The sequence below is a fragment of the Asterias rubens genome, chromosome 5, assembly GCF_902459465.1.
Source record: "Asterias rubens chromosome 5, eAstRub1.3, whole genome shotgun sequence".
Classification (NCBI taxonomy): Eukaryota; Metazoa; Echinodermata; class Asteroidea; order Forcipulatida; family Asteriidae; genus Asterias; species Asterias rubens.
This window is the reverse complement of record NC_047066.1, coordinates 5,371,995-5,399,950: the sequence shown is the minus strand read 5'-3', so window position 1 is coordinate 5,399,950 and position 27,956 is coordinate 5,371,995. Positions and strand designations below refer to the sequence as shown.

Sequence of the window (27,956 nt, the reverse complement as noted above, 5' to 3'; positions counted from 1 at the left end):
ATTGAACTAGTTCAATCAAGTCTCAACTGGTTTAAACCAGTTCAGTGCATAGACTTTTGCAATTACTTTGGTATCAGGACTTCTTAAATCTGCTAATATTTTGTATTCCTCTCTTCTCTTGTACCGTTAAATTTACAACCACCTCCTCCCCCTAACAGATTTGAGTCGCACCAGCTCAGTCCGCTCTGGTGGCAGTAGTGGCCCCACGGTGGCACACAAACCAGACCATGATGAGGATGACATGGACCGAGCGTTCAATCAGTTCAACCAGGCGCCCTCTAGTGGTGGTGGTGGTGGTGGTGGGGGTAATTCATTTGATTCACAGGATTACGGACTGCCGGACACGCTTGGATCCAGCCCGGATGAAGGAAGTACGGATCAGTAGGATCGTCATCGTAGTCTCTCAAACTCCGTTCATACTTCCTGCAAATGCGAAGCAAATTTTGACGTCACATGGCTGTTTTAGCAGCAAATGTTTCGCAGAGGTTGAACACAGTTCAACTGACTATTCCGAATAGTTCATTGAAAACTTGTGACAATCGCATTCGCATTCGCAGGAAGTATGAACTTGGCTTCACTTGGCTTAGAATCTCACTCAGTGTAGACCCTCAGAGCTAGAAAAAAAAACGGGGAAAAAAACCCCTCAAATAATAATTGATCAACCTTTTCCAGACAGACATTTATTTATTTTTATTTTAAATCTTTAGACATACACAATAGTTACAAGTTGTACAGGGGCTGTTTATGGTTGGTTTCAATTAAAGACACTTTTAAACAAGAATTTCACAGTAAGAATGATTTTGAGCATACTGAGCGAAATATCAGAGCATACGGATCGTAATGTTGATTTGTCAACCACCGGTTCTTCTCAGAAACAGCACTAACAACAGAGATTTACACATGGTGCTCCCTTAAACCTGCACTTGAAAGCTCTGACGGGTCCTAAACTCTTCGCAACAGACATCAATGCCCCTTATTTTTGACCGCGCGGGGGCGCTATAAATAGTATTTTGATCACTTCCGGGGGTACACGCGATTCGCCCTGCACAAATTAATAGGCGTTCTGTCACTTTTGTTGCGCCGTAGTTTCAATTTGCTTTAGAGGTGGATTATAACGGCTCCTTTTGAAGTCTTATTGTCTGTGATGGATTAGATGTCTGTGGTTATAATGTGTTCCAATCTCTAAAAACTGTTTTGCGTATGAATGAATATACCCCCGGAAGTGATTGAGAGCGCCCTCACGCGGTCAAAAATATGGCCCATTAGAGAGATTTTAAGCCATGTGAATCAGGAGTGTGACATTGTAGTGTACATGTTTGAACACTTTCCCCAGTGATGCTCAAGTAACAATCAATGTACGTGTACTGTAGCATGCTTTGTATGTAGACGCTGTATAGCAGTAGTGATGTGTCTTGGATTAGTTGACAATTGTCAGAAAAAGGTTTCCTCTATAACAACACTAAGGGCATAGTCACCTGAAGCAACTTTATCCTCTTCTCCTCCGAGCGTTGATTTCGAATCTTCAGATCACACCTTGACCCTTGTGTGGCTGCCAGTCCTGTTCTAGGATAAATCAACTCAATGTAACATTGATCCACAAATTTGAGCTTTTTTAGATACGCTGTTACACAGCTTTCTTTGGGCTGTAACAGCGTTTGTTGTGAAGTTAGTATGGTTGGAAGATGTTTTATAAGTAGAAATTTACCTGGTAAGTATGTTTTTTATACCCCAAAGTGGTCAATCAAGAGGCAATCTTTGTTCCTTTAACTATTATTAACTACATTATATTTGTCCCCATCATTGTCCCGAACCTTGAGTCACTTGCTGAGTAGTACTTATTTGCCACTTTAAGAAATTATCCAAACCCATGAGTTTGGTGTGAATGTGTTTGTGTAGCATTAACCTTTGCACTAGTGATTCATCGGTAGTTAGTTGTGTGACAATGCTGAAAGGCGTCAAGAAAATTTACCCTTTGAAAAGCATGGAAGATTTCAGTGATTTAGTTTATGATTTCAGTGATTTTGTCATGGATTTCAGTGATTCAGTAATTGATTTAGGTGATTTGGTAATTTATTTCAGTGATTTAGTCCTTGGTTTCAGTAAGTCATTCATTGATATCAGTGATTGAGCCAACGATGTCAGTGATTTCTATTCAAATTGTGGGCATACATGTATGAGGAAAATATCCTAAAGAAATTATATGACATTTATTCATTAGTCCATGGGATGATTACGTATTAACAAGCGGTGTGCAGACATGGGACCAATGGACATTTCCTTGGACTTGCCCATACTTGTGGAAGTGTCATGGCCTAGCGATAAGAGCACCGAATTCAAACTCTGGTGTTTCTAATCAGCAGATTGTGGGTTGGAATCCCCCAGTCATTGACACTTGTGTCCTTAAGCAAGACACTTTACCATTGCTTCGTCCTTCGGATGGGACGTAAAGCCATTGGTCCCATGTGTTGTGTAACACATGTAAAAAAAAAAAAAAACAGTGCACTTATCAAAAAGAAGGGGTTCGCCCCCGGTGTTCCTGGCTTGATTGGCAGCATATTGCGTCAAATCACCTTGTAAACCATTACATGGTGCTTTAAAAGGATTAGGTGCATAATTCAAACTTTGTCCCATTCACCATGCTGTAAATACTTGGCGCTTTGTATCCTTTGGAAAAAGGCGCATTATAAATACGGTTATTATAATGATTACTTTTTAAAAACACTCTGTGATTTTTGTTCTGTGTATCCACTATGCTCTCAATTTAGTCTCCTCGATTGCATGCATAACATTTGACACTACTTAGATGCTTTCATTTTCTGATATGCTGTTCTAGTGATTTTTCTTTTCTAAGGAAAGTTGCAACATTGATTCAATGTAAGGTCGAATCCAGACACGACCTAAGTTTGGTCGGATCTTTTTTCCCATGCCATGATTGGATACCAATGTTGTCTCTTCTCTTCATTGCAATAATCGTCATTTATGTAGTGTTGCACCACTAATGAAAAAACAGATGATATTATTTTCACCTGTTCATTGTTTAATATCATTAATTACCTTTTGTTTTCATTTTGTCATTTTTTGTTGCATGATTTCCACTTCCCAATCAGTGGATGCTACTACTGCATGAGATATTTAAAAACACTGGGCACTATTGGTAACTGTCAAAGACCAGTCTTCTCACTTGGCGTATCTCAACATATGCACAAAATAACAAACCTGTGAAAATTTGAACTCAATTGGTAGTCAAAGTTGCGAGATAATACTGGAAGAAAAAACACCCTTGTCACACGAAGCTGTGTGCTTTCAGATGCTTGATTTCGAGATCTCAAAATCTAATTCTGAGGTCTCGAAATAATATTCAAATATTTTAGTGGAAAATTACTTCTTTCTTGAAAATTACATTATTTCAGAGGGAGCTGTTTCTCATAATGTATGAATGATGCTATCAACAGCATTCCATTGCGTGTTATCAAGTAAGTTTCTATGATAACAATGATTTTGAGTTATTAGAAATAGTGTCCAGTGCCTTAAAGAGTACTTTCCAAGTGTTTTCATGTCAATGTAGTAATAATTACATTAGAAAAGTAGCTTCCTACTTTTGCTGTGGATGTCATGTTGATATGATTATTTACCCAAACATTTAAAGTGCAAACATGTTGTTACCAATATGAAAAAGTCTGTATAGGATTTTACCCACTGTTTACTATTTTCTCGTAGGTTCACTAGGGACCCTTGAGTTTTCTGCTTTATACGATGGTGTGAACAACGCCCTTCATTGTACCATTCACAAGGCATCTGGTCTGAAGGCCATGGACTCCAATGGTCTGTCGGACCCCTACGTCAAGCTTCACCTTCTCCCTGGAGCAACCAAGGTATTACAAATATCTACAAGATCAAGTTAAACAATAAACCACATTAAAGCCATTGGACACTTTCGGTACAGAAAAAAAAAAGTGCACAGATTTACAAATAACTTACAGGGTTTACAGAAGATAATGGTTAAAGACTTCTCTTGAAATAGTATTCCATGAAATGCTTTACTTTTTGATAAAACATTAAAACAATATCAATTCTCGATAGCGAGAATTACGGATTTATTTTAAACACATGTCATGACTCGGCGAAACATGCAGAAAACAAGAGTGGGTTTTCCTGTTATTTTCTCCCGACTCCGATGACCGATTGAGCCTAAACTTTCACAGGTTTGTTATTTAATATATAAGTTGTGATACACCCAATGTGAGACTTGAACAATACTGTGTACCGAAAGTGTCCAATGGCTTTAACCCATGAATGTTTAAACAGTCTTGGGAAGTTTGTTGAAACCATTCAACCTGTACCTGCCATATTGTTTCTGGCTGGTTAAACTGATTAGTTTTAGTCCTAAATGTTTTACCACTACTCTTCCAGATTTTGATTGAAATCATAATAACACAGCATTTTGAGCATTAAAATGGTCTTGAAAGAAGTAAATTAATTAATTTCTTGAGCCCCTTTCACACGAGAGCAATTTAGCAAGGGTCCCTTGCTAAATTGTAGCATGGTTGTAAGATTTTACAAAATGCACCTCGTGTGAAAGGACCAAAATTTTGGGAGTGTCCAGGGTCCCTTGTAAAATCTTGTCCAACATTGCTACATTTTGTCGGAGGTCCGGACCTACAACAAAATCTTACACTAGCGGAAGTTTTGACCAAGGACGTGGGCTACATCATCATGTGAAAGGAATCCTTGTTTATTGAACGATGTCCTAGGAGAAAATGCCCATACAGCGCGTGCTATTGTTAGTGCTTTCTTGTCCAGTCAAGGTGATCAGGATTACCAATTCGTCATATCACTCTCATGTCGCACAAGGGTTGTTAGTTTTTTTAACTTCAGTGGGAAAGCTCACAAAATCAGTCCCACACAGTGATAACAAATAAACAATCCACGCTTGTAAATTTTGTAGCAAAGGACCCTGACTACATTTTGGCCGTGTGAAAAGGTCTTTAGGTGCTTTAGTACACGGTGAGTACACAGTGCTACTTGTAACACAAATCAGTGTACGGGTAAAACTTGTTGGTGGCTCAATGTGGCTCTGCCATTTTGTTTTTAGGTGTTCGGTTTTTTTTTTTTTTTTTGGTTTTTCTTATTCTTCTCGCTGTCGATTGTCCGCAAGAAAAAGCACAGATGCGAAGCTTGCATTAAGTTGAAACTTTGCACACAGGTAGACAATAACCAGTAGATGATGCAAAAATTGTTACGTCACGATGACGTCATCAGTTGACGAGATACACTAATTCAAAGTTTATTATTTCAAAAAATCATAACTTTTGATCTACATGATGGATTTTTACAATCAATACATCATCGGAAAGGGCATTAAAAACTCCGTAAGCGCCTCACAGACATGACCCCATTTTGATTTTGTCTTCCGGCTCAAAAGAGAGGTTAAAAATTTCAAAATTCACGTCTAAAGAACAACGTAAATCCCCCGTTGGTATGTGCATAAACATTACACTTGGGCATAAACACAACGTGTAGTGTATTAGCTGTGCGGGAGAGTCACGCTCCAGTGATCATCCATAGAGCGCGAAAAAGCTTCATGTAGAATAGTCTTCGTTCAAGGCGTTTAACTTTTTGACCTTGTCTTCTGGTTCAAATCGAATTTATTGTATATTATCTACGACCGTACTGCGTTGATAACACCGGTTCCCGTCTGATCACTGAAGTTAAACAAAATCGGGCGTGGTCAGTACTTGGATGGGAGACCAATTGGCGACCAAATTTTGTATTATTTATTTTTTTATTTAATTTTTTCTGCTCCTATAAATAGCTTCGTTTTTAGTCTATTTTCAAGGCGTTTCCAACCAACATTTCTTTTCCGGTTAGTTAGTCTCTTCTTCAGTCGTCATTATGCATAAGGCTCCAACCACAAAAGCTATTTTGACAATCTATACATCATATGAAAGGGCTTTAAGTACGTAGTCTGTTTTCAAGGCGTTTTCAACAAACATTTCCCTTCCGGTTAGTTAGTCTCTTCTCCAGTCGTCATTATGCATAAGTTCCTATGCCCTCAACCACAAAAGCTATTTTGACAATCTACATCATATGAAAGGGCTTTACGTACGTAGTGTGTTTTCAAGGCATTTTCAACAAACATTTCCCTTCCGGTTAGTTAGTCTCTTCTCCAGTCGTCATTATTCATCAGTTCACATTTCCTCGACCACAAAAGCTATTTTGACAATCTATACATCATATGAAAGGGCCTCACGTACTTCACAAAAATGGATATGTTGGTGACCTTCTCTTGACCTTTTGACCTTTTTAAACCGGAAGTGCCTGTAAAATGCTTTGAAAGGGCATTATTTAAAGGCTTTTAGGTTGAAATGTACACTTTTTGATGCTTTACCATAAAATTATTACACATCGAGAAAACTGTTTGGTTTTGATTTCTTTGCAATTTGACGAGCTATCAACAACACTTTTTTTCATTGATTCAAACACTGACCCAACAATAGCCGAACACCTAGTGTTTGTTTCTACAAACACTATATCTAGTTAGTTTTTAGTTTTATTTCAATGTATGAATGGCCTATTGTTTTTTTTCCTTCTGCGCAGTCCACCAAGCTGAGAACCAAGACAGTTCACAAGACTCTGGATCCCAAGTTCAACGAGACCCTGACGTACTACGGGATCACAGATGATGATCTCTGCAAGAAGACCCTCAGGTATGTACGGTTGGCATGTCAGGAATAAGAGTACTAGACTCAAGCTCTGGTGCTTTTGTTTTAGAAAGGTGCAGGTTCAAGGCCCGTCAAGACACTTGTGTCATTGGGCAAGACACTTTTTAACCATTATTGCTGCATCCTAGGATGAAAGCTGTTTGTCCCATTTGTTGTATAATAATAATAATAATGAGACTTGTAATGCACGTAAAATAACTCAGTGCACCTATCGGAATGGAAAGGGGTTCGCCTGGTTTAATTATTTGATTATTTGATCTATTGGTTTGATTATTTGCACCACAGCACTTTGTAGACCATTACATGGTGATATGTAAAGAAATAGGAATACGAATATAAAGGAACTTGGTAAACACCAAGCTCTGGTATTGTCAGTTGCAGATTGTGGGTTCGAATACCGCTCATGACACGTTTGCCCTTGAGCAAGGCGCTGACCATAACTGGGAAGGTATTGCATTCTGCTCTACAAGCCAGCCTTAGTGGATGATACCCATCCATGTCTACATCATTACGAACTGTGAAGGGGGTAACCCTCTTTGAGCCCCATATACTAATAATTAGGTAGCTGGTATGAGTCTGTGGTGGCAGTTGATTTAGGTCAAAAGCCCCAAATCAGTTAAGTGAACCCACACCTTGAAGTGGCCGTCCAGCCTTGTGATGTGAGGCGCTCTCTCATACTTTAAAAATAAAAAAAATTCACTTGAAACTTCATTCTGGTGCCAAATACCCAAAGTTTAGTAAACCAACGGCCCACGACCCTCTACCCCTACCTCTGAGGCGAATAATTGTCTCGCCATAATAAAAATAATAATAATAAAACACATAAATATATAGCGCCAAATCCATTAAAAATGCTCCCAGGCGCTTAACAACAATATAAACTATCATTTAACCACAAAAAGCAAAATCTTTAACAGGTCAAAAATGAGATCCACAAAATATGATCATAAAGCAATGAAGGTACAAGTACAAGTAAACAGATAAATATGTATCATCCATTCTCTGAACTCTTTTTCAGACTGTCTGTCCTGGATGAGGATAAGTTTGGCCACAATGACTTCATTGGGGAGTACCGCCTCCCCCTACGTAAGCTGACACCACACACCACAAAGAGCATGAGTGTGTATCTAGAGAAACAACTGCCGGTAAGCCAACTTGCAGGCCTGGGATTTCAACGTTGAGAGGGGCAAGGCCATTTTCATTTTGCAAAGGGTTCCTTCACCATGTTTACTGGGAAATCTTAAAGTCTATAGGCAAATTTGTAAGGGGCACCAAGGCTACAACCCGGGGCAACAGAGGCCATTGGCCTTTTTGAGATATTGCGGACATTTAAAGACACTGGACACTATTGGTAATTGTCAAAGACTAGTCTTCACAGCATAAAATAACAAATCTGTGAAAATTTGAGCTCAATCGGTCGTCGAAGTTGCGAGATATTAATGAAAGAAAAAAACACCCTTGTCGCACCATGGTCACACGAAGTTGTGTGCTTTCAGATGCTTGATTTCGAGACCTCAAATTCTATATCTGAGGTCTCGAAATGAAATTCGTGGAAAATTACTTCGTTCTCGAAAACTACTTCACTTCAGAGGGAGCTGTTTGTCACAATGCTTTATACTATCAACCTCTCCCCAATACCCATAATCAAGAAAGGTTTTATTGTAATAATTTTTTTGAGTAATTACCAATATAGTGTCCACTGCCTTTAAGAGTGCACTGCTGTGTTTGGGTTTATACAGATAAATTTATCCAAACCTAATAAGTTGTAGCATTGTGTCCGCCATATCTCATAAAGGCTCATGGACTCCGTATCCTGAATTTGACAAAACCATTCTCTAGAGCAAAGGGGAGGCCCAGGCTCACGCCCCAAGTTCTGTTTGTTGTGATGTACAGAGTCTATAGTGCTGTTGAAATTTGTTCTTTTAAATTACCAGATTTGCTTTTTGCCATCATGTGTTTTATGCGTAACCATAATCTTTTGATGTTTAATTGCATTGCCTTTTGAAAATTTGGCTTTTAATATTTATCTTTCTCATGTTGATCATACAGTGAATTTTGATGCACTTTCTTCATAACATAATTATGTGTGTGAACATTAACTGCTACATTTTATTCTCTTAATGCATTTTATTGTAATTGATTGTTTTAATTGAATTCCATGTTCAATCTACCCATGTGTCTTTTTCATTTTGTTTATGAACTGCGTTTTCAACTTGTGTATACTATTGTTCTAGAATTGTGTTAGGGTTTGCTCCTTGAATACCGATTAATTTGCTCCTTGAATACCGATTAACTTTCCGTACACGGTTCTAATCAGCGGGGAGACTTTTGTGGTTGATAGAGGGCGGTAGACTTACCGGGTTTATCCATTGTTCTTAGAATCGGCACATGCTCTGAATTATAGGGCCTTTTCGAAACCACGTCATCGGCTTTGGCTCCATTTGTAATTTGTGGAAAAAAAAGTTCCAACGCCGTTTTGAGTGGTCCAGTTTGAGTTTCATGTAGAATTATTATCCAAATATAATTCATGCATTGTTTACAATTCATATTGCCCTTATAATTGCTGTATACTAAAAAAAAAAATAATTGGAAACATTCACGATTGATATTTGTTAGTTTGTACATTAGGCCGAGTAAAAAAAAAAAACATGTTTCACGTCCGGGTTTTTCAAAAAAAGGAGGAAGAGGGGCTTTTTATTTTTTTATTTTTTATTTCAAGATGGCCGCCATTCTTTGTTAAAATGTCAAATACTCATTGTTTTTTCTACTGCTGAAATACACAAAACATAAATGAAACAATTTAGTTGAGGCATTCAGACAAGACATTCAGATTGTTTTTGCTGAGATCATTTAAAATAACCCTATTTAAAAAAAAAAAAAAAAAAAAAAAGGAGGCGGCCTGTAAAAAGGAAGCGGGCGGGGACGCGAAACATGTTTTTTTTTTACTTGGCCTTATCAAGGCCTAGATAATTTAAAGGAGACTTTCACATTTCAACATTTTTTTTGTTTTTTTTTTAAAGAAGTTTAAATTTCACCTTATGCTAAAGAGAGAAAAAACTTCCCATCCTTTCTTCACTTAACATCTTTGTCTTGTCCTCATTCGTAGCTTGAGAAGGATGATGAGTTGATCGGAGAGAGAGGCAAGATCTTAACGACCCTCAAGTACGTCAAGAGCAAACAGCAGCTGGTGGTTGGGATCGTGAGATGTGCTGGCCTCGCCGCTATGGACAACAACGGTTACTCCGATCCATACGTTAAAGTGTGAGTGCAAGCATAGAGTTATACATAAGAACTAGAGGGCGCACTGGTGACGCTGCGCGCACACACGCATCGGGACCGTAAGAAGACACGCGCGACATTTTGTAAGATTGACATTGTACGCGCATTAAATATGAAGTACACGTCGGTGTGTGCGTATGATAAACACACTCTATTCAATGTGTTTTTTCTTCAACTTACAAAATGGACGCACGCCGGTCTGTGTAACTAGTCCAGTGCACCCTCTAACTCTTACATACCTCTTTGAAGTGCAATTGATATTTTGGACAAGAGAACTTTTCAACAGCGAGTTTTCTTATTTATCACAATAGGAAATCTTAAAGTCCACTTCAGGGATCCACTACACTGTTAACTTACGAATGCACAATTCCCTAGTCAGTATCATCCCTTCAGGGACTCCAAAAATTACCCTTGATTTGGGGGATTCAATGGATAACTTTTTAAGGTGCACCGAGGCCATGAACAGGGGTAACATATGCCATGGCCCTCTGTGGTCATCACAACTTAACACTGCAGTTCCTCCTTACTAGGATCGTGACTTGTCTTATCCCTATTTGTTTTACTTGTTGCCTCCACTGCAGATACTTGAAGCCGGATGCTGGCAAGAAGACAAAGCACAAGACATCCACCAAGAAGAGGACCCTGAACCCTGAGTTTAATGAGGTTGGTCAACTGAATACATCCAGAAGCTTTACTTTTCATCTTTGCCAATGATTCCTTGCAAAATGTTGTCATAAACTATTTCTATTTTGTGGTCAAACAACTGCATCGATCCATTGAGCTCCATCGACCAATCACCATCAAGGTTCTCATAGTTAGCTCAGTGATTTGGTGTTGTTGGTCTGTAGTTCAGAAAGCACTCACAGTGATTTGGAGAACTTCGGCCAAAACTCTGCCAAAGTATGCTAGAATCTCGGAGCGCTCAGACTTGCCTCCCACACGAAGCCAAATTTAATGACGAACAATGGTGGTATTTTACAATAAGGTATTTTACACGGCAAGTTTTCCAGAACCTGTTGTCCCACTTTGTACAAGTGAAGCATATTGAGCATTACTCACAGTGGAAAGTCTGGGTGGACATAAATGTCAGCCAAGTTGTTCCTGCCGTTAAAAAAAATCTGACGTGTTATTGTTAAAAGCACAAAGGTGTACAGTCACTTGCGCCCGATATATGCGTGGTGTTCCGCTGTGAGAAACATTGGGCTAGTATTCTCATGTTTTGTCTTATGTTTTGACCTGTAGGAGTTTCACTATGAGGTAGCACACAGTGATCTAGCTAAGAAGACTCTGGAGATCACTGTATGGGACAAGGATCTTGGCAAACACAATGACTACATCGGTAAGTTATCATGATTAGTCTCGGTGTCCTGACGGTGACTAGCGGCAAGCTAGTCGAATCGTTGAGATCCATTAAGAACTTACTCTGCGGTAGTGAAGTTAATAATGAGAAGTCCCCTCGATCCATTATAGCGAAAGTAGTAATCCCGGCTGATTTCCTACCTTCTGCCAAGGTTGTAGTTAAAAAGCAGGACAGTTCTTTTAAGAACTGAGAAGTCTCCTGAATTATAAAAATCTACCCTGCAGTAGTAGAGAAGTATCCCAAATTACGAAATATCAAGTCCACGGTAGTAGAATATTGTTATAGCAAGACAAGTTCTCAAAAGAGCATAATCTACCCATCAAGTAGATACACATATGGTGTTACGGCAAACCAAATATATATTTGATACCTCACCATGCAATGCCTCAATTACCCTATAGGCCGGAGTAATTACCTTTAATTGTTTGCTTCTCATTTGTTTTGTTTAATTTTTCCGCCACCAATCTTTTTATTTTTATCCTCCATCCTCCAGGTGGTCTTCAGCTGGGCATCAACTGCAAAGGAGAGCGTCTACGCCACTGGTTTGAGACCCTCAAGAACACAGACAGGAAGTTTGAGCGCTGGCATACACTGTCTGACGAGATCTTTACTGATGACTGAGCGGTCATTCTCCCCCCCCCCCCATCGATGTTCAGCTTAGAATATATCTAATTAATACCTTACGAGGCAGTACATAAGCAACATCCAGCAACAGAGTTCTGCATTCTCTCCGGCGACGATCAGAGCATATACGGACCGAAACGCTGAGTCGTTGACTTATGAAAAAATAACTTAGGGTAGCCAGAGTAAACTGTACAATGAAAAGAACTCACCTATAGTGCAACTCATTTCATTGCAACTCACCCATAATGTACTGTAAACGTTCTTGCAGAGGTTAAACTCACCTACTCTCAACTGTTTTATGAAAAGAACTCACCTACAATGTAACTCGCTTGGGTTGAAGCTCGCCCATATTGTACTGTAAACTCTCTTGCAGTGAAACGCTTGGGTTGAAGCTCCCCAATATTTCACTGCAAGCTCACTTGCAGTGAAATATAAAACTCCCCTACTCTAAACTGTTTTATGAAAAGAACTCACCTACAATGTAACTCGCTTGGGTTGAAGCTCGCCCATATTGTACTGTAAACTCTCTTGCAGTGAAACGCTTGGGTTGAAGCTCCCCAATATTTCACTGCAAGCTCACTTGCAGTGAAATATAAAACTCCCCTACTCTAAACTGTTTTATGAAAAGAACTCACCTACAATGTAACTCGCTTGGGTTGAAGCTCGCCCATATTGTACTGTAAATTCTCTTGCAGTGAAACGCTTGGGTTGAAGCTCCCCAATATTTCACTGCAAGCTCACTTGCAGTGAAATATAAAACTCCCCTACTCTAAACTGTTTTATGAAAAGAACTCACCTACAATGTAACTCGCTTGGGTTGAAGCTCGCCCATATTGTACTGCAAGCTCTCTTGCAGTGAAACGCTTTGGTTGAAGCTCGCCCATATTGTACTGCAAGCTCACTTGCAGTGAAATATAAAACTCCCCTACTCTAAACTGTTTATGAAAAGAATTCACCTATAGTGCAACTCGGTTTAATTGAAACTCACCTGTAATGTACTGTAAACTCTCTTGCAGTGAAACCCACCAACAGTGAAATATGTAAAACTCAAATAAGCTAAATTGTTTTATGAAAAGAACTCACCTATTTTGCAACTCGCTTGCATTGAAACTCGCCCATATTGTACTGTAAGCAGCGAAATATAAAACTCACCTACTGAAAACTGTTTTATGAAAAGAACTCACCTACAGTTCAACTCGCTTGGATTGAAACTCACCTACAGTGAAGTATTTTGAATTAAAACTCAGCAGCAGTGAGTTTCTTTTTGCGGTAAAAGTCACTCGCTTTGTATCTCACAATGAAATAAACTGGTACCATACGTGACAGAAAGCATGTAAAGTAATTTAGTACATACTTTAAAAAGTGTTATCTTTTTTTTTTTTTATGAGAGAGTCTCGAGTCACTAGACTTCTAAATAACTGCAGATTTTAAATAATATTCGTACAATACTTAAGTAGCTTTCTTGTGGAGTAGTTTTAGCGTTAAAAATAGAAGTGCAATTTCAAGTAGAAGGCAGTGGGCAATTTATTTGACACTGTCGCCAATTTTAATATTTTTTACTCAATGTTTTGAAAGCAAACAACTAGATTAACCTGTACATAAAAAAAAGATCTTGTGAATTTTTATACAAAAGGAATAGAACTTCTCCTTTCTGTGATTTAAATATGTTTTTTGGTGAATTCGTCTTGGTCCCCCAAAAGTGTGGAATTTACAAAATGTTGAATATATGTAAATAAGATGCTATTTAGTACAGTCTGAGAGATTATTGTTGTAAATGTCCATGGCCCAATTTCATAGAGCTGCTAAGCACCAAAATTTGCTTAGCATGAAATTTCTTCCTTGATAAAAACAGGATTACCAACCAAATGTCCATTGTTTCATATTGCTTGTTGCTGGTATTCAGCTGTTGTGTGATTAGTCTGAGATCACGTGGAAATTTGGTTGGTTATCTTGTTTTTATCAAGGAAAATTTTTCATGATTAACAAATTTTTGTGCTAAGCAGCTCTATGCAATTGGGCCAATGTCTTTGACGATGTAATCAATTAAGCGAAATTTAAAGATTCATAAATCGATGATTTGAGTTGAAGGAATCTCCTTGAAGAAACCAATCTCGCTGAATGAGGATTGATTTTTTTAACACAATCACTTGGCGTTTTAGAAATGTATTCACATTTCGTTTCAAAGAAATTAATCCACCTTTGAATTTTGATTTATTCTATAAATTGGTACATGTGTCATACAATCATGTGTCAATCACTAATTGATTTTTAACACACAAAAATATATGTATACTATACTATACCTCATTTATTAATATTTTTTCATTCGTAAATATAGACAAAAATCTTCATGTTATCGGTTACCAAGTATTCAATTAAACATTTGACGATTGAAGAAGTTTTCAAACAATCAGAGCATATTTATGAATAATTTAAATGATAGTTTATTTTATTTATTTATTGAAACAAACCGCCACATTGAGGTTTTACATTTGATCGTTGTTATATAGTGTTAATTCTTTTAGAGAATCCACCTCTGACTTGAAATGTATTCTACTTGAGATGAAATGATAATTTATTAATTTATTCAGAGTCAATTTCACATAAATCTACATATTCAAATTTAGTGATTTCTCATTCAGACATATTTTAACTTCATTCCTATAACTAATATATCATTTAAAGTTCCAAACAAAACTATGTCAACATTTCACTAATCACCTATTTATTTTGGAAAATGTAACCAGTTCTGCTTGACCAAAATGAACCATGGTACAAAGATACAAAGACCAGAAACTGATTATCGCCTGATGTTTTAGACAAAACAGATTCTTTCTCAAAGGCTAAAAAAAATACTCTGCTGTGGTTGAAATTTAACTCTTTGCAACTCATTTATTTATCGCCCCCAAAATACAAAGAAACCTGATCTATGATTGTTTAAATTGTTAAAACAAAAAGAGTGAACCAATCATTGTTCAGAAGCATTAAAGTTCTTTTTGTAGGAACATGTATAAACGTTGTACTATTTCAACTCAAAAGTCAAACAAGTGGACATATAAATTAACATATCAATTAAATGTACTATGTGACTACTGCAGTTTTATTAATAATTTTTGTTTGTCACTTTGGCCCAATTTTTGACAGTTATTAAACTCCCTGAGCGGTGACAAATACTGAGCAGCCCAGGTTACCAGCTAAACTGTACATAGGTTGTGGCTGTGGTTGGCCAGCAGATCCTGTCGGGTTGTGCTTTAGTTAACAAAGTTGTTAAAGGAACACGTTGCCTTGGATCGGTCGAGTTGGTCTTTGAAAAGCATTTGTTATAATATGCATATGGGTAGAAAGATGCTGTAAAAGTAGACTACAATGATCCACACAAACATGCCTCGAGATTGCACGGTTTTCCTTTTACCTCGTCGGCTAACACGGTCGGCCATTTATGGGAGTCAAATTTTTGACACCCATAAATGGCCGACCGTGTTAGTTCGCACAGTAAAAGGAAAACCACGCAATTTCGAGGCAAACTTGTGTGGATCATTGTATTCTACTTTTAAATTATCTTTCCAACCATGTGCATTTTATAACAAACGGTTACAAACGCTTTTTTATAGACCAACTCGTCCGATCCAAGGCAACGTGTTCCTTTAAGCGATGTTTTTGAGCTGAAACAGTTTCTTGAATTCTGCCGCAGGCTGCAGCTTTATCAGAGAGGTTCCCTGTATACAACTGTAGGAATTTTGTGTTTTTTTCATGAAAGGGACCATGCCATTTTCCTCTCTAGCCTTCTGTGTGGCCACACTGGCTTTGGCTCCTGAATTTATTCAAAACAGATCCGCTCATTCTCCAGGTTAATTGTCAATGGTTAGAGCCCCAATGGTAAATTATTTGTGAAATATTATATACAAAGTTGATTGATAAACAGACACAGCATATATAAATACAGATATATAAAATATATTTATCTAGCGGATCATTTACCTAAATTTCTTTATAGTACTCTTTATTTGTATCGGATTATTGAAAAATTCAGTGATTTTTTCACTTGTACTGTCTTTAAGGTATTTCCCCTTCCCCATGACAGAGTCTCTATCTTAGTTCTAAGGAGAGATGCGTCACGGACGAAACCAAGGGTTCGGAACTAAATCGGGTAAAAACCTAAGCAGATTTGTAGTTTATTGTGTGTTTGTAAGGTTTTAAAATTGTCTCTGAGACCCACTAGGTAGTCCCCAGTGCCACCCTGTTGACTGCCCCTTGAGACTGTTCATTCTTGCGGATGTGATGGTCCCTCGTATTGACAGAAAGGCCAATTGGGGTTTCTTTTGTGGATGAGATTTTAAAGTTTGTCCATGGGGTTACTTTACTTATGCCATGGATTGATAGCGATACAGTACTAAAGTATAAAGTATACGCATCTTATATTAAAAAATCATGTTGCCATTTCTTCTGATAACGTGTATGGTTGTAATCCATCCACTTGTATTAATTGGTGGTTTAAAGACAATTTTTTTTTAAAATATTCCTTTTATTTTGTATATTATGGTTATATCTTCTTGGCCACGTTGCGAGGTACCTGTACCATACTTGTCAATGCAGAGTTTGGTAACCAGTGAAGCGCCATCTTAGACTCAAGAATACCCCTAGAGTAACAATAAACCACTGTATCCAGTCCTTGCTCAAAATAAAACATAAACTGTTCGCTAAAAGTGTACTGAACAGAGACTTAAAGTTTTATAATGTGCCATAACTGTAAAAAGAGAAACATATAAAAAGGGATAAAACCCTGGTGTTTAGTCTATTAAAAAAGTTTCAAGTGAATATATACTACTACAGGCGGATTGAGACCTATTGTTTCATGGACTTACATGTATTGTCACACGTTAAACTGTCTCATTTTAGTCAAGTATTTGTCAAGTACCCTTGACTTATCAGGGGTCGATTTCACAAAGGCACTCATGAGTAAGGACGAGTAACTCGTCCTGACTCGAGACAAGACTAGTCTTAACTCTTTGTGAAATCCGCCCAAGAAGATGAAACTAATATTTGATGTAATGAGAAGTGTATAGTTTCCCCAAACTTTATCTAGAGTGGTGTTTTTTTGTTTAAAAATGTAAGAATGAACCATGTGTAATTGAAAAAGTACTCACCGGTGGGTGTTGTCTTAAAGGCACTGTACACGTTTGGTAATTGTCAAATACCAGTGTTCTCACTAGGTGTATCCCATCATAAGCATAAAATAACAGGCCTGTGAAAGTTTGGGCTCAATCGGTCATCGAAGTTGCAAGAAAAATGATGAAAGAAAAAAACACGCTTGTTGGACGAATTTGTGTGCTTTCAGATAGGAATAAAAGACTTCTAGCTAGAAGTCTTTCATTATTTTAGTGAGAAATTACCTCTTTCTCAAAAACTACGTTACTTCAGAGAGGGTCGTTTCCCACAATGTTTTTAACTATCAACAGCTCTCCAATGCTCGTTACTAAGTCATTTTTAAGTTAATAATTGTTTTGAGTAATTACCAAACGTGTACCTTCCCTTTAATTGCAGAGGGCGTACTTAGTAATTTAACAGTACTGCAAAGGGTAGATGTCGCCAGATTAACAATTGGCTTAGCACATACAGGTTACCAAACTGTATGACACTGAATCTATATCATAATGGCCCAGGAAATGGGTTAAACTGTCCAAGTTTAAACGAAAATACAATTTGTAACTCTTTTAGGGGTCAGTGTGACCCACACTTGGGTCTAGAAACCGGAACCCGGGTCAACCCGGGTCTGTTTAAGCTGTCTTGGTAATATTGTTATTATAATAACTACAGCGTAAATCAATGGTTAATATTCTCATTAATGGCTCATTCAAATGTATTTTTGTATTAAGATATATTGAATATTCTATATTAATAGACTATAACAATTATTACATAATATAGCTTGTATTTATATAGTGATGGATGCCATTTTAGGATTTCATGCGGTCAATGGTAGCTTGATGTTGTGCTGTGGGCAATTTATGCATTATTTAGTACTTCTTGTAAAAAGATACTAAAAACTTGATCGAGAAATTTATCGTAGCACAAAGCCATTTGCGGTTTAGATTTTGGATAATGATGAGGAAGACTTGACATTTGTTTTCTGAACAGATTTTTTTTCAGAAATTACGAATTATTTTCCCGAGAAACTGTACCAACAAAAAAAACATGTTGTTGATGATAGTAAGTGTTATGTGGTTCTGTTATGTCTTTGTAACAAAACAGTAAATTTTGCTGTATATTATTGAAAGAAGAAAAAAGTGGCCTTTCCAGTGTTCAGTGTAGACAAATAAAACATTGTACAAAAAAATGTTCCTAGTGGTTTTTTTTTATAACCACAATAGAAATGTAGTGATCGTTAATCATAGAGTAGACCAGATCATGTGCCAACTAAAGTAACTATTGTCCTTTTAAAAAACTATTCTGAGGTTTAGAAATCATACCCTTGTCGCAGAAGAAAAACCCAACTTCAAGGCTTCAAAACGATGTGAAGAAATTAATTCATGTATCTTAATAATGTGGCAAGTTGTTCTGTGTAAAAATGAAATGTGACAAAATTTGCATGAATTAGAGAAAACATTCCACCCTTTTTTGTTACAATCATGTTTAGTAATAATGTTGTATGATTATAACTAGGCATAATTATTACTGGTGCATTCATTTCTAATAGTGTATTGTGTAGGGTAATAATATGTTTATCAAGAGTAATGGCATTGCGTTCACGAAATAGTGCAGTATCGAATAGTGCAGTATCGAATAATAAATCAATCAAATGCCGATGCAACTTACTGTCTTTGTTGGTTATTTATTTGTGATAGATGATCTTCCCGTCAAGGGAACTCGGTAAACTCACATAAGGGGGAAATACACACAAAGCTGGAAACAGCCTTTCTCTCTCATACGTCTTTGAACATGATCTGACAAATCAATATAATATACTCCTTTCTTAATATTTATGCATGAGGTACGTCACAATGCTAACCGAAAACGAGGCGATGGGCGCATCCACTTCAAGTGATGGGGGACGTGCGGCCATAGCCTCATTTTGGGTAAGAATGATGACGTCATGCATAAATATTAAGAGAGGCGTATTGTGACTCAGACGACAAAACGGTTTTGTAAAAAAAGAAATATCATAATATTTCCAAGTACGGGGATATGATCAAACATATTGCGTGAGTGGTGTATAAAAGCTTTGCATGGTGTGAGAAAATAAGAGTGACTATAAATATACATATAAATAGTAAACTTGCGGTCACAACCATGAGCAAAAATCTCTTTTGAAGGAGTGGTAGCTCTGAATAGAGCCGGTTTGGTCTCGACGTTTCAGACAGTATACTCTGCTCTTCTTCATGGGTAGAGTTTTCTGTTCGAAACGTCGAGACCAAACCGGCTCTTCTCAGAGCCAACACTCGCCCAAAGAGATTTACACATGGTTGTACCCGCAAGTTCACTATTTTATGTATAGTTTCTTCATATTTCTCCACACCATGCAAAGCTTCAAATAATACTTATCCTGCTCTTTGGTCTAAATTTAGTTACTGAGAATGTAGTGTAAACGAACCACACACACAAGAATAATTCACAAATGAGACACAATGTTGGTTTTTAGATATTGATTTATTCCTATTATTAAACATACTTTAATTGCTGCAGTAATAAGTGTTTCCGAACTTAGATAACAACCAGGGTTCATGTGAATGGACAGTGAGAGAACACTGGTTCTTGGTATGGGGCTACAAAAGTGTAGAATCCCATCCAAGCTGAGTCAAAAATATCCAACGGGGATTTTTCCCCCGTGAAAGGTCCTTCTGTAAAAAATAAAAAAACTGGTGGAATTTCTCATCACCGAATAGTTAAATAGTTCAATCCCGTTATGTCTGAAATATTTGTCTAGATTCTATGATTCCCAACTGGTCTTATATACGCCAGAACAATCACTTGCAGTTTGAAGCGTGTGATTGACAGATGAGCCTAATTATGCAAAACTGGTTCCATGATTTTGAATTGTGAATAAAAATCATGACGGTTACGATTATACAAAACACCTTTAAGATGCAAAGAAACAAGATGGTTCAAATCAATCTCTTAAAGAAAACCAAAGCAATCCACAAATTCCATTAAGTTTTACCTATAAACTAAGATCTTGTTCATATACCAAGACCAGATATAACCGCATATGAGTAGGGGAGGGGGAAGTCATAAGGTCAACTGATGTCAAAGTTCACGTGCTGATCTCACGAGTTCATTGACCTTTACGAAACCCCTTTTTCGAATCTCTCAACTGATTTTTCTTATAAGCTTCTTGAGAAATGACCCGATGGTAACTTGGGGGACACCCTCCTCCCTTTCTACTCCAATTAGCTTTAGTATTGGTTTACACACCATGGCTTTGGGTAAACTCAAGCTGGTGTTCGGACTAAAACAATAGAATTGTGTGCGTTTGGTGACTTCAAATTCCTTCAATCCAAAATGTATAATCGCTGTGAATGGCAATCTTTACTGGTTGAAAGAAAGCCACCAGTAGTTTATTTCTGTCTGTTTTGAGTTATGGCACGACAGAGCAAAAATTACTGGTTATAATATAAAATATCACTCGCAAATGACAACTAAAAAATTAATAATTAATGAGACATTGAAGACTCCATCACACCCCTATGTGTGGTAAATAATGAGTACAATGTGTGTACAGATGAATGGGACTTGCATGACAGTGATTTATGCTGACTCTACTTAAAGATAGAAGACAAAAAGTTCCACATCCGAAAGACAGAACTCAAAAACGTCTCTTGGTATTTTGAATTTCTTGGAGAGAAAATGGAGGAGTCCGTTTGTGGGATCTGTGGGAAGAGTAGATACTGGAATCTACTCTTGAATTTCAAAATGAAGTTACTGTGAGATTCAACATGGGCTGGCTCCAGGGCTGACCGGCTCAAGTCCAAGTCATTGCCGATGGTCGGGGAAGCAGTGTAATAGAAGAGGTTCTTAGATTCGAAAAGAACAAATTGTTTTGAATTTTGTTTTTCTTTTAAGAACAAATTGATTTGAAAAGAGAATGTTTTTAAGAAAAAAAAATTGTGAAAAAAATACTTTGAAAACAAATGGTTTCAAGAAAAAAATGGTTTGAAAAAAAAAAATTGTTTGAAAGAAAAAACTTTGAAAAAAAAAACTTTTTAAGAACCCTGAAAATATTAGTATGCTTTTACCTTGAGAACGAAAAAAAAAAGTTTTGTAGTTGCGAGATCTTGAAAAAAGTATGCCTACTCTTGTCAAGTTCAAGTGATGAAATGAAAATTATGCGCAATAATTTCATTTCAAATATCAGCCTCAAAACAGAAGTCGATTGGCTTAAATTTCCCTGTTTGAATTGAAAAAATAACACTCAAGCTCTAGAGTTGAATGCGGATAGTATAACAGAAGAACAGACAGATTATTGATGTTGTTGCTATGCAATGGCATCCAGATGTTCAGCTACAGAAAGTCAGTACAAAAATGCAAGTTATCAGGAAGAATTCTCAAAGACGAAGTCTGTGCTCGAAGTACGGCTAATGGTTTGCCTCGCTATGAATTCCAGGAACCAAAGCGAGACAAAAATAAAACACCGCACCCCTAGAGAAATAAATCCGGAGGAACTTTGAGAATTAAACCCAATAATTTGACATTTTTCTTACAATCGAGCTTTAACCAAATGAAGACAATCAAGTTTTCTGCCTTTTCCTTCTTAACCCAGATCTCAACCAAAACAATTTGATAAGCCAACCGATTTATGATTTTTAAACGTCAAGTACAAGAAATATCTAATTCATATAAACCTATACCTAAATAAATTTCAAACAAAACGACCGGCCGGAAAAAAAAATTGGTCTTGAAATTTCCTAGATTAAATTAAATTGAATCAGTTTGCCTAGTTGCACTTTTTGTGCACCGATTTCCTATAATAATTAAGCCTATTATCTTAAAAAGAAATGTCGTAAAAATAATGTCGGAAAAAATTTGATGTTTTTGATCATTACACTGCATGAAATAACAATTGGTCTAAAACAAAGAACCAGCCTTAGAGCCAGCACCAATTTGCACTGACAGGAAGGAAAAAGCATCATCAGCATAAACGACTGTCATTCCTAAAAGCAGCAGTATGTTTATCGAGGACCGTTTTAGAGAAAAGCTAATTCTTGTAAGTGGTGATATAATAATTGTCTAGTTGAGAGGGACGCCCTGATGAAATAGCGCCATCTGCTCGGCGAGCATCTGCTCTTGCAGTTCCTTGGGTATATTGTCAAGGAACTAGAATGGTAAAGAAAACGGAAACGATAGCGGGAAATTCAAAATGGGAAAGCAAAGAATGGTGGTGTAGTCAAATTGAGTATTGAGTGAAGATAGACACGAGGGTAAAGATTGAAATGGTTATGGGAAGCGGAACTTACATGATTGGGAAAAGATATAATTATTTTGACTACGTTTTCGCGAAGAGGTCTCCGATCAAGGACATTGAAAGGCGGAATTCAGAGAAGATGTAAAAAGAGGGAAGGGATAATGTTTTGTTTGGAATACAAAAGCTTTAGATTTTTTCTTTTCATTTTTTTGAATGAAAATTCGCCCAAACAAGGCTAAAAGCCACTCTAGTTATTATTCAGTAAACTGCTAGTAGTATTGCGACTCCAACTCGAACTGATTTTGTTCACTGTTGTATTTTATATTTACCTGATCTGAGTTGAGGACAACGAAGCCCGGTCCTCCTCCTGGGACCTTTCCCAGGAGTTCAGGTTCAGGAGGCTCCTCGGCACCCTGAAAACAAAATACATCATTTCAGAATGATTTGTTAATTGTCATTATTTGGAGAATTTAACATAATCCATGACCGCTGTTCTTTCATATCTTTTCGTCACAGAGATGTAGGCCCATAACACTATGTGTGGAATATTTTTGGCAGCAAATGTGCACTTTTCTCACGGGAATAGCTTCTCAGTCAACATGTACACTGCCATTGTTTCGTAAGTAACAAGGCTTTTGTGAAACATTTTTTTTAAAATCATACGAGGAGACATAAATATTAAAAATTAAAAATGAGAGTGAACCATTGAATACCAGTTTGATTTCAATAATGACTTTGAAATCAATAAAGTTCAAACCCATGTGTCACCGCCCTCAGTGAATTGTTGAGATTTTGGTTTGTATTTTATATTTGAATAAAAGCCGTCATGTTTTTGCTTACATCATCGACCATGTTGAAGTATACTACGGGATGAGGTGCCCGGATCGACCGGAGAAGTTCCCGGGCATCGCCCATAGCCTCCATGGGATTGTCCTGCAAAAAGAGGGACATAAAGCAGTGGTCATGTTCCCTGCGGGTGTCAACGCTAAAGGAATCAAGATGAAGAAGGGGCAAGGCTTCTTAAAGTGTCAATAGATGTGAAAAACAGGTTTAGACTTAGTTCTAAAGTTTGTACAATGGACTAAAAAAAACATCATTCATTTTAGATGTTTGTTTTTTGACTGTATTAATCACAGAGTCGTAACCCTTTACCAACTTCCTCGTTGTAACCCTTCACAAAAAGTTTCTGATATTTTCTGATATTTGACTAGTTTGAAGGACTTGAAGGTTTAACTTGGGGTATGTTACACAAAAAAACTTTGATAAGTCAAATTTTGACCTGATAGATTTAGTTGTGCATTGAACATTAAGTAGTTTGGCCGTCGGGTGTATATTGACTGGACTTTTTGCTAAACTGAAGATTTATGTTGCTTTAGGCCCTTTTCGAAACCACGGCTTCGACTCCAGATTGTCTTGACAATATTGCGCGTGCTTGGCGTATGTGCTTTGTCGGAGCCTGAAGCCGAATCTAATGCCGAAGGGGTAGTTTCGAAAAGGGCCTTATTGTAAGTTTTCTCTTTGCATGTTTCATCTTTCGCTAGGAGAAGGAAGGGAAATTCACAAAGCGAATTTGTTATTGCAAGGAGATAAATGAATCATGAAAGCAAAGACTTGAGGGTAACTTGGACGAACCTTCAACTCCTTCCGAGCCATCTTAATTGCGTTCTTCTTGATCGTCTTCGGTTTGATCACCTTTGAGAACGCACCACCGTGGAGGATGTCTGCCACATGGCCAGGCAAACTTTAGGGATAAGTATTGAGACAATAAATCAATTATTCACAATGATTTCCAGAAACGCAGAACAGACCATGAAGGCAATATCGCTATGGGCAACTTCTTCAGGGTCCAATTCCATAGAGCTCAGGCACAAAAACCAGCTGAGCACAACAAAATTATGCTCTATACCAGAATAAGGTTACCAGTCAAAATTACCATGTCACATGTACAATCTGTGACTGGTATCGTGCTCATTTATTTCTGCTGAGTGGGATTTTTTTTTTCTTTCTTTTTTTTCTAACTACGCATCTCTATATGAAACTGGTCACTGAAAGAAACCGACTGCACTGCATGAAAAAAGGAGCACTTTCAATTAGCAAAGAAGACACTCTTCTAGCTGTAACTTACTATCCTCGAGAAAATAATGAGAGAACTTCAATATGATTGCAATGTTTTAATTGTTATTGTCCTCTGGACATCTCTCACACAGAAACAAACTTCTCCTACTCGAACTAATTGTGGAAAAAAATACACAGAATAAAAAATATTTCAATCTACAAGTGCTCCAAATGATTGTTACCCGTGTTCTCAGATAAGCAAATTTCTTTCTTCGCATATTTTGATAATAAAAATAGTAAAATAGGAAGATAGACTCACCCACTATCGACGTCACTTTCCTTTTTACTAAAAGGGACAAATTTCAAGTGGAAATAAAATCAATTAAACAAAATAAGAATCAGATTGATAATGCAAAATAACTTTTCTTAAAGTCAAGATTCTACAATAAATGGAGTCATATTAACGAAAAACAATAATCATATCATAATTTTTCTTAACTTGGAGTAGCCTGATAATTCGCGTTTCCAAATGTTCTATTTTCGTAAATTGACAGTATCTTAAAACTATAATGCAAGAATGAATACCACTTCAAGTAACATAATGGCTGTACATTTTTTATGAAAGATGGTCACCAGAAAACAACGCAATTTATTATTTTTATTTTTCCGTGATATTTGTTTTTGATTTAACTTATCCTGTTTCTTTATTTACGTATTAATATACCTTATACTGTATATTTGATGTAATTTTTATCTTTTGATCAATTTTTGGAGGTTTTGAGCATAATAGATAAATAAATTATTGCTTACATGATCTCCTTTTCATGAGTACTGTTTTCATCCTCTTGCCGTCGATTGAACCAAAAAGCCCCCACGGTGACTGCAGCCGTCACCGCAACCAAGAAGTAACTGAGTTTACTGTTAAAGAAAGTATCAAAATTAGTCATGTATTGTCTGACATAAAAGTCAGTTGGCATGTAGATTGTTGGCAATGGTAATGGAAATCACATCAATACACAAAATAGTAATACCAATAATCATAACTCTTTATTGCTTTATTTTTTTTTATTATTCTAACACTTAAACAACCATCCCTCCCACTCCCTTCAGCTATTCATGCCCAACCGCCATAATTTATTTCTATTCACCAATTCCAAACCATACCCCCCCTTCCAACCCCAAAAATTCCTTCAACAAAACTTCTCCTATATATAGCGACCAAACCACTATCATATCAGTGTCAGCCACCAACCCCCATCCAATCACCTGGTTACCATTCCATGCCGATCAACCATCCCTATAACCAATTCATTCATATATCCATTCGTCTCCCTTGACCATCAGCTAACACCCCTTCAACCCACCTCGACCCACTCCCTCTCTGCCGAATCGTACTTTCATCAAACCCATCTGCTAACTCTTTGCTCTCTTTCATCCATCTTTCATACCAGTCCCATTTTCAATTCAATCCTAACTCACATTTCCATACTTCATGAAAGTCAAACAATACAAAGCCAAAACAATAGTTTTTAAAGAATATTAACAACAAGATAAGCTCATTTCACAAGGCAGAAAACATTAACAGTGAGGCATCACTAGAAGCCGAGGTTTTAATCACCCTAACCATCCAACGATGTCACCCGCAAAATATTATTCCAAAAAGTCCAAACTCATTAATCCATCAACCACTCACAAACACGCACCACTAATTTTCCTTCGAATCGAAGACACACATCAGCCTAATTCTCTAACTATTTATCATCACTCGCACCAAAAAGATCCATACAGTATTTCTACTTGAAACGATCCACCTTAACTATAGTATCCATCATCCCTCATTGTCGTTTATCTTAAAGATAAATAGACCCTCACAAAATCATCTTTAATTATTTATTCCTGCCCGATAATCCTCAGAAAAGTACCCAATCAAAGCAAAGAATTAATGTGTATCGATTAAAAGTATATTTTACCCCATATCTGAGTCTTTCCGCACCAAAATTCACGCTGAGAACTGTAGAAACGTGTATTAACACTGAAAGCTAGCGATGGATGTGATAGTATGACGTAATGTCCAAACACACCAAACTTGTTTCCAGGGTCCAAAAAGTTTGCGCGCTCATTGTACTCTACCATGTGATCTATGACGCATGAATAAATTAAACATAAACGCGCGCGATCTATGAATAATCTGCCCGCGCATGTGCGTTACGTGTTTTTTTTTTTTCGCACACATTAATTTTTGACTTGAAGTTTAAAATTTGAAAATCATCGGTTTAGATTTGAGCTCCCTATAAGAGTGCAAACTTACCTCGCGTTTTGAAGCCGTCTGGTGCTTCTACGTCTGTGCACCAAAACTGTACTGTATAAAAGACTGACATGTTGTAGGCCTTCTGTAGGCCCACGGCCGTCCGCACGCCTTTTCTAAAATCCTATTTTATTAAATGAAAATGCCGTAAATAATCCTTGAATGTGACACCGCGATCGTTTATAATGAGACGGCGCCATGCTAGCAGCAATCCCCAAAAACAACCAACACAAATTTAAACCAATGTGCGTCGGATGTATTATTTTAAACGCGGAAGAGCTGTCGCGTCACCTTGCACAACGCGCGTATGTGCACGCACTAGTAACCTTCTTCCGCTTCTTTGTTTGGCAGTCATATATGCGTTCTGCGTTTTGCAAGGTATTTAGGTCCCTATAGGCGCGCCTAAAAATGCAACCACGTGCCCGCACGGTGCTATGCGGTGCCTTGCCTTCACTCGCTCTACTAGTGATTGAGTTCGAGACGTCGATCAGCTATTCAAATATTATTTTAGTCAGAAATTACTTCTTTCTCAAAAACTACGTTACTTTCAAAGGGAGCCGTTTCTCACAATGTTTTATACTCATCAACAGCCCCGCGTTGCCCGTTAATAAGTTGTTCATGCTAACAATTATTAATAATTTGAGTAATTACCAAATTAAAGTGTCAACAATTCCTCCTCCCTCAGGAGGAACATCTGGAGAAAAATCACTGGGCAGGCTCGAGCTTCTGGATGGCGCTCGACTTGATGATGATGATGATGAAAAACGGGTGCCCCGTAAAAACAACTTTTATGAGGCACCAACTACCTGTTTCCACCCTGAAGTGAATTTTAGTGCCAACAATTTGATATTTAAATTTGCTTTATTAAAAAAAGAAAAAATGTATATTTTTTAGGGGGTCTTATGGGTTTTTTTACTCCAAAATTTTTCGATTATTTATATCTTCAGATCATTTTGTTCAACTGAATGTTTAAATTTAAATATTAACCAAAATAATGGACTTAAATAATTAGCCGTCCGATAATAATGATTTCAAACTAATTTTATAACTGTTTGGTGTTGTGGTTGTTTGATGACATACGCGTGTTTTGTGTTTCGGAGTAGGAACTTTACTCCAGGCAAGATGACGAAGCCTGCAGCCGAATCCAAAGCCGAAACCGTGGTTTCGAAAAGGGCTTATGTTTGCGCGTTGGTGAAATTGAGGGCGCTATTTCAT

General features: G+C 37.4%; 1 protein-coding gene across 3 annotated transcripts in view; it reads left to right on the top strand.

Annotated features, from left to right (window-relative positions):
• Positions 1-13,839, top strand: part of LOC117290429 (double C2-like domain-containing protein beta) — a 58,714-nt gene extending 44,875 nt beyond the window's left edge. For all 3 annotated transcript variants that reach the window (XM_033771839.1, XM_033771840.1, XM_033771838.1), the window contains 8 exons: positions 159-371; positions 3,718-3,872; positions 6,598-6,707; positions 7,741-7,867; positions 9,829-9,983; positions 10,583-10,664; positions 11,244-11,340; positions 11,855-13,839. In XM_033771839.1, the coding sequence (XP_033627730.1) occupies positions 159-371; positions 3,718-3,872; positions 6,598-6,707; positions 7,741-7,867; positions 9,829-9,983; positions 10,583-10,664; positions 11,244-11,340; positions 11,855-11,982 (1,067 nt within the window). In that variant the 3' untranslated portion in view covers positions 11,983-13,839. The remainder of the gene's footprint in view (positions 1-158; positions 372-3,717; positions 3,873-6,597; positions 6,708-7,740; positions 7,868-9,828; positions 9,984-10,582; positions 10,665-11,243; positions 11,341-11,854) is intronic.
• The last annotated feature ends 14,117 nt before the right edge of the window (positions 13,840-27,956 follow it).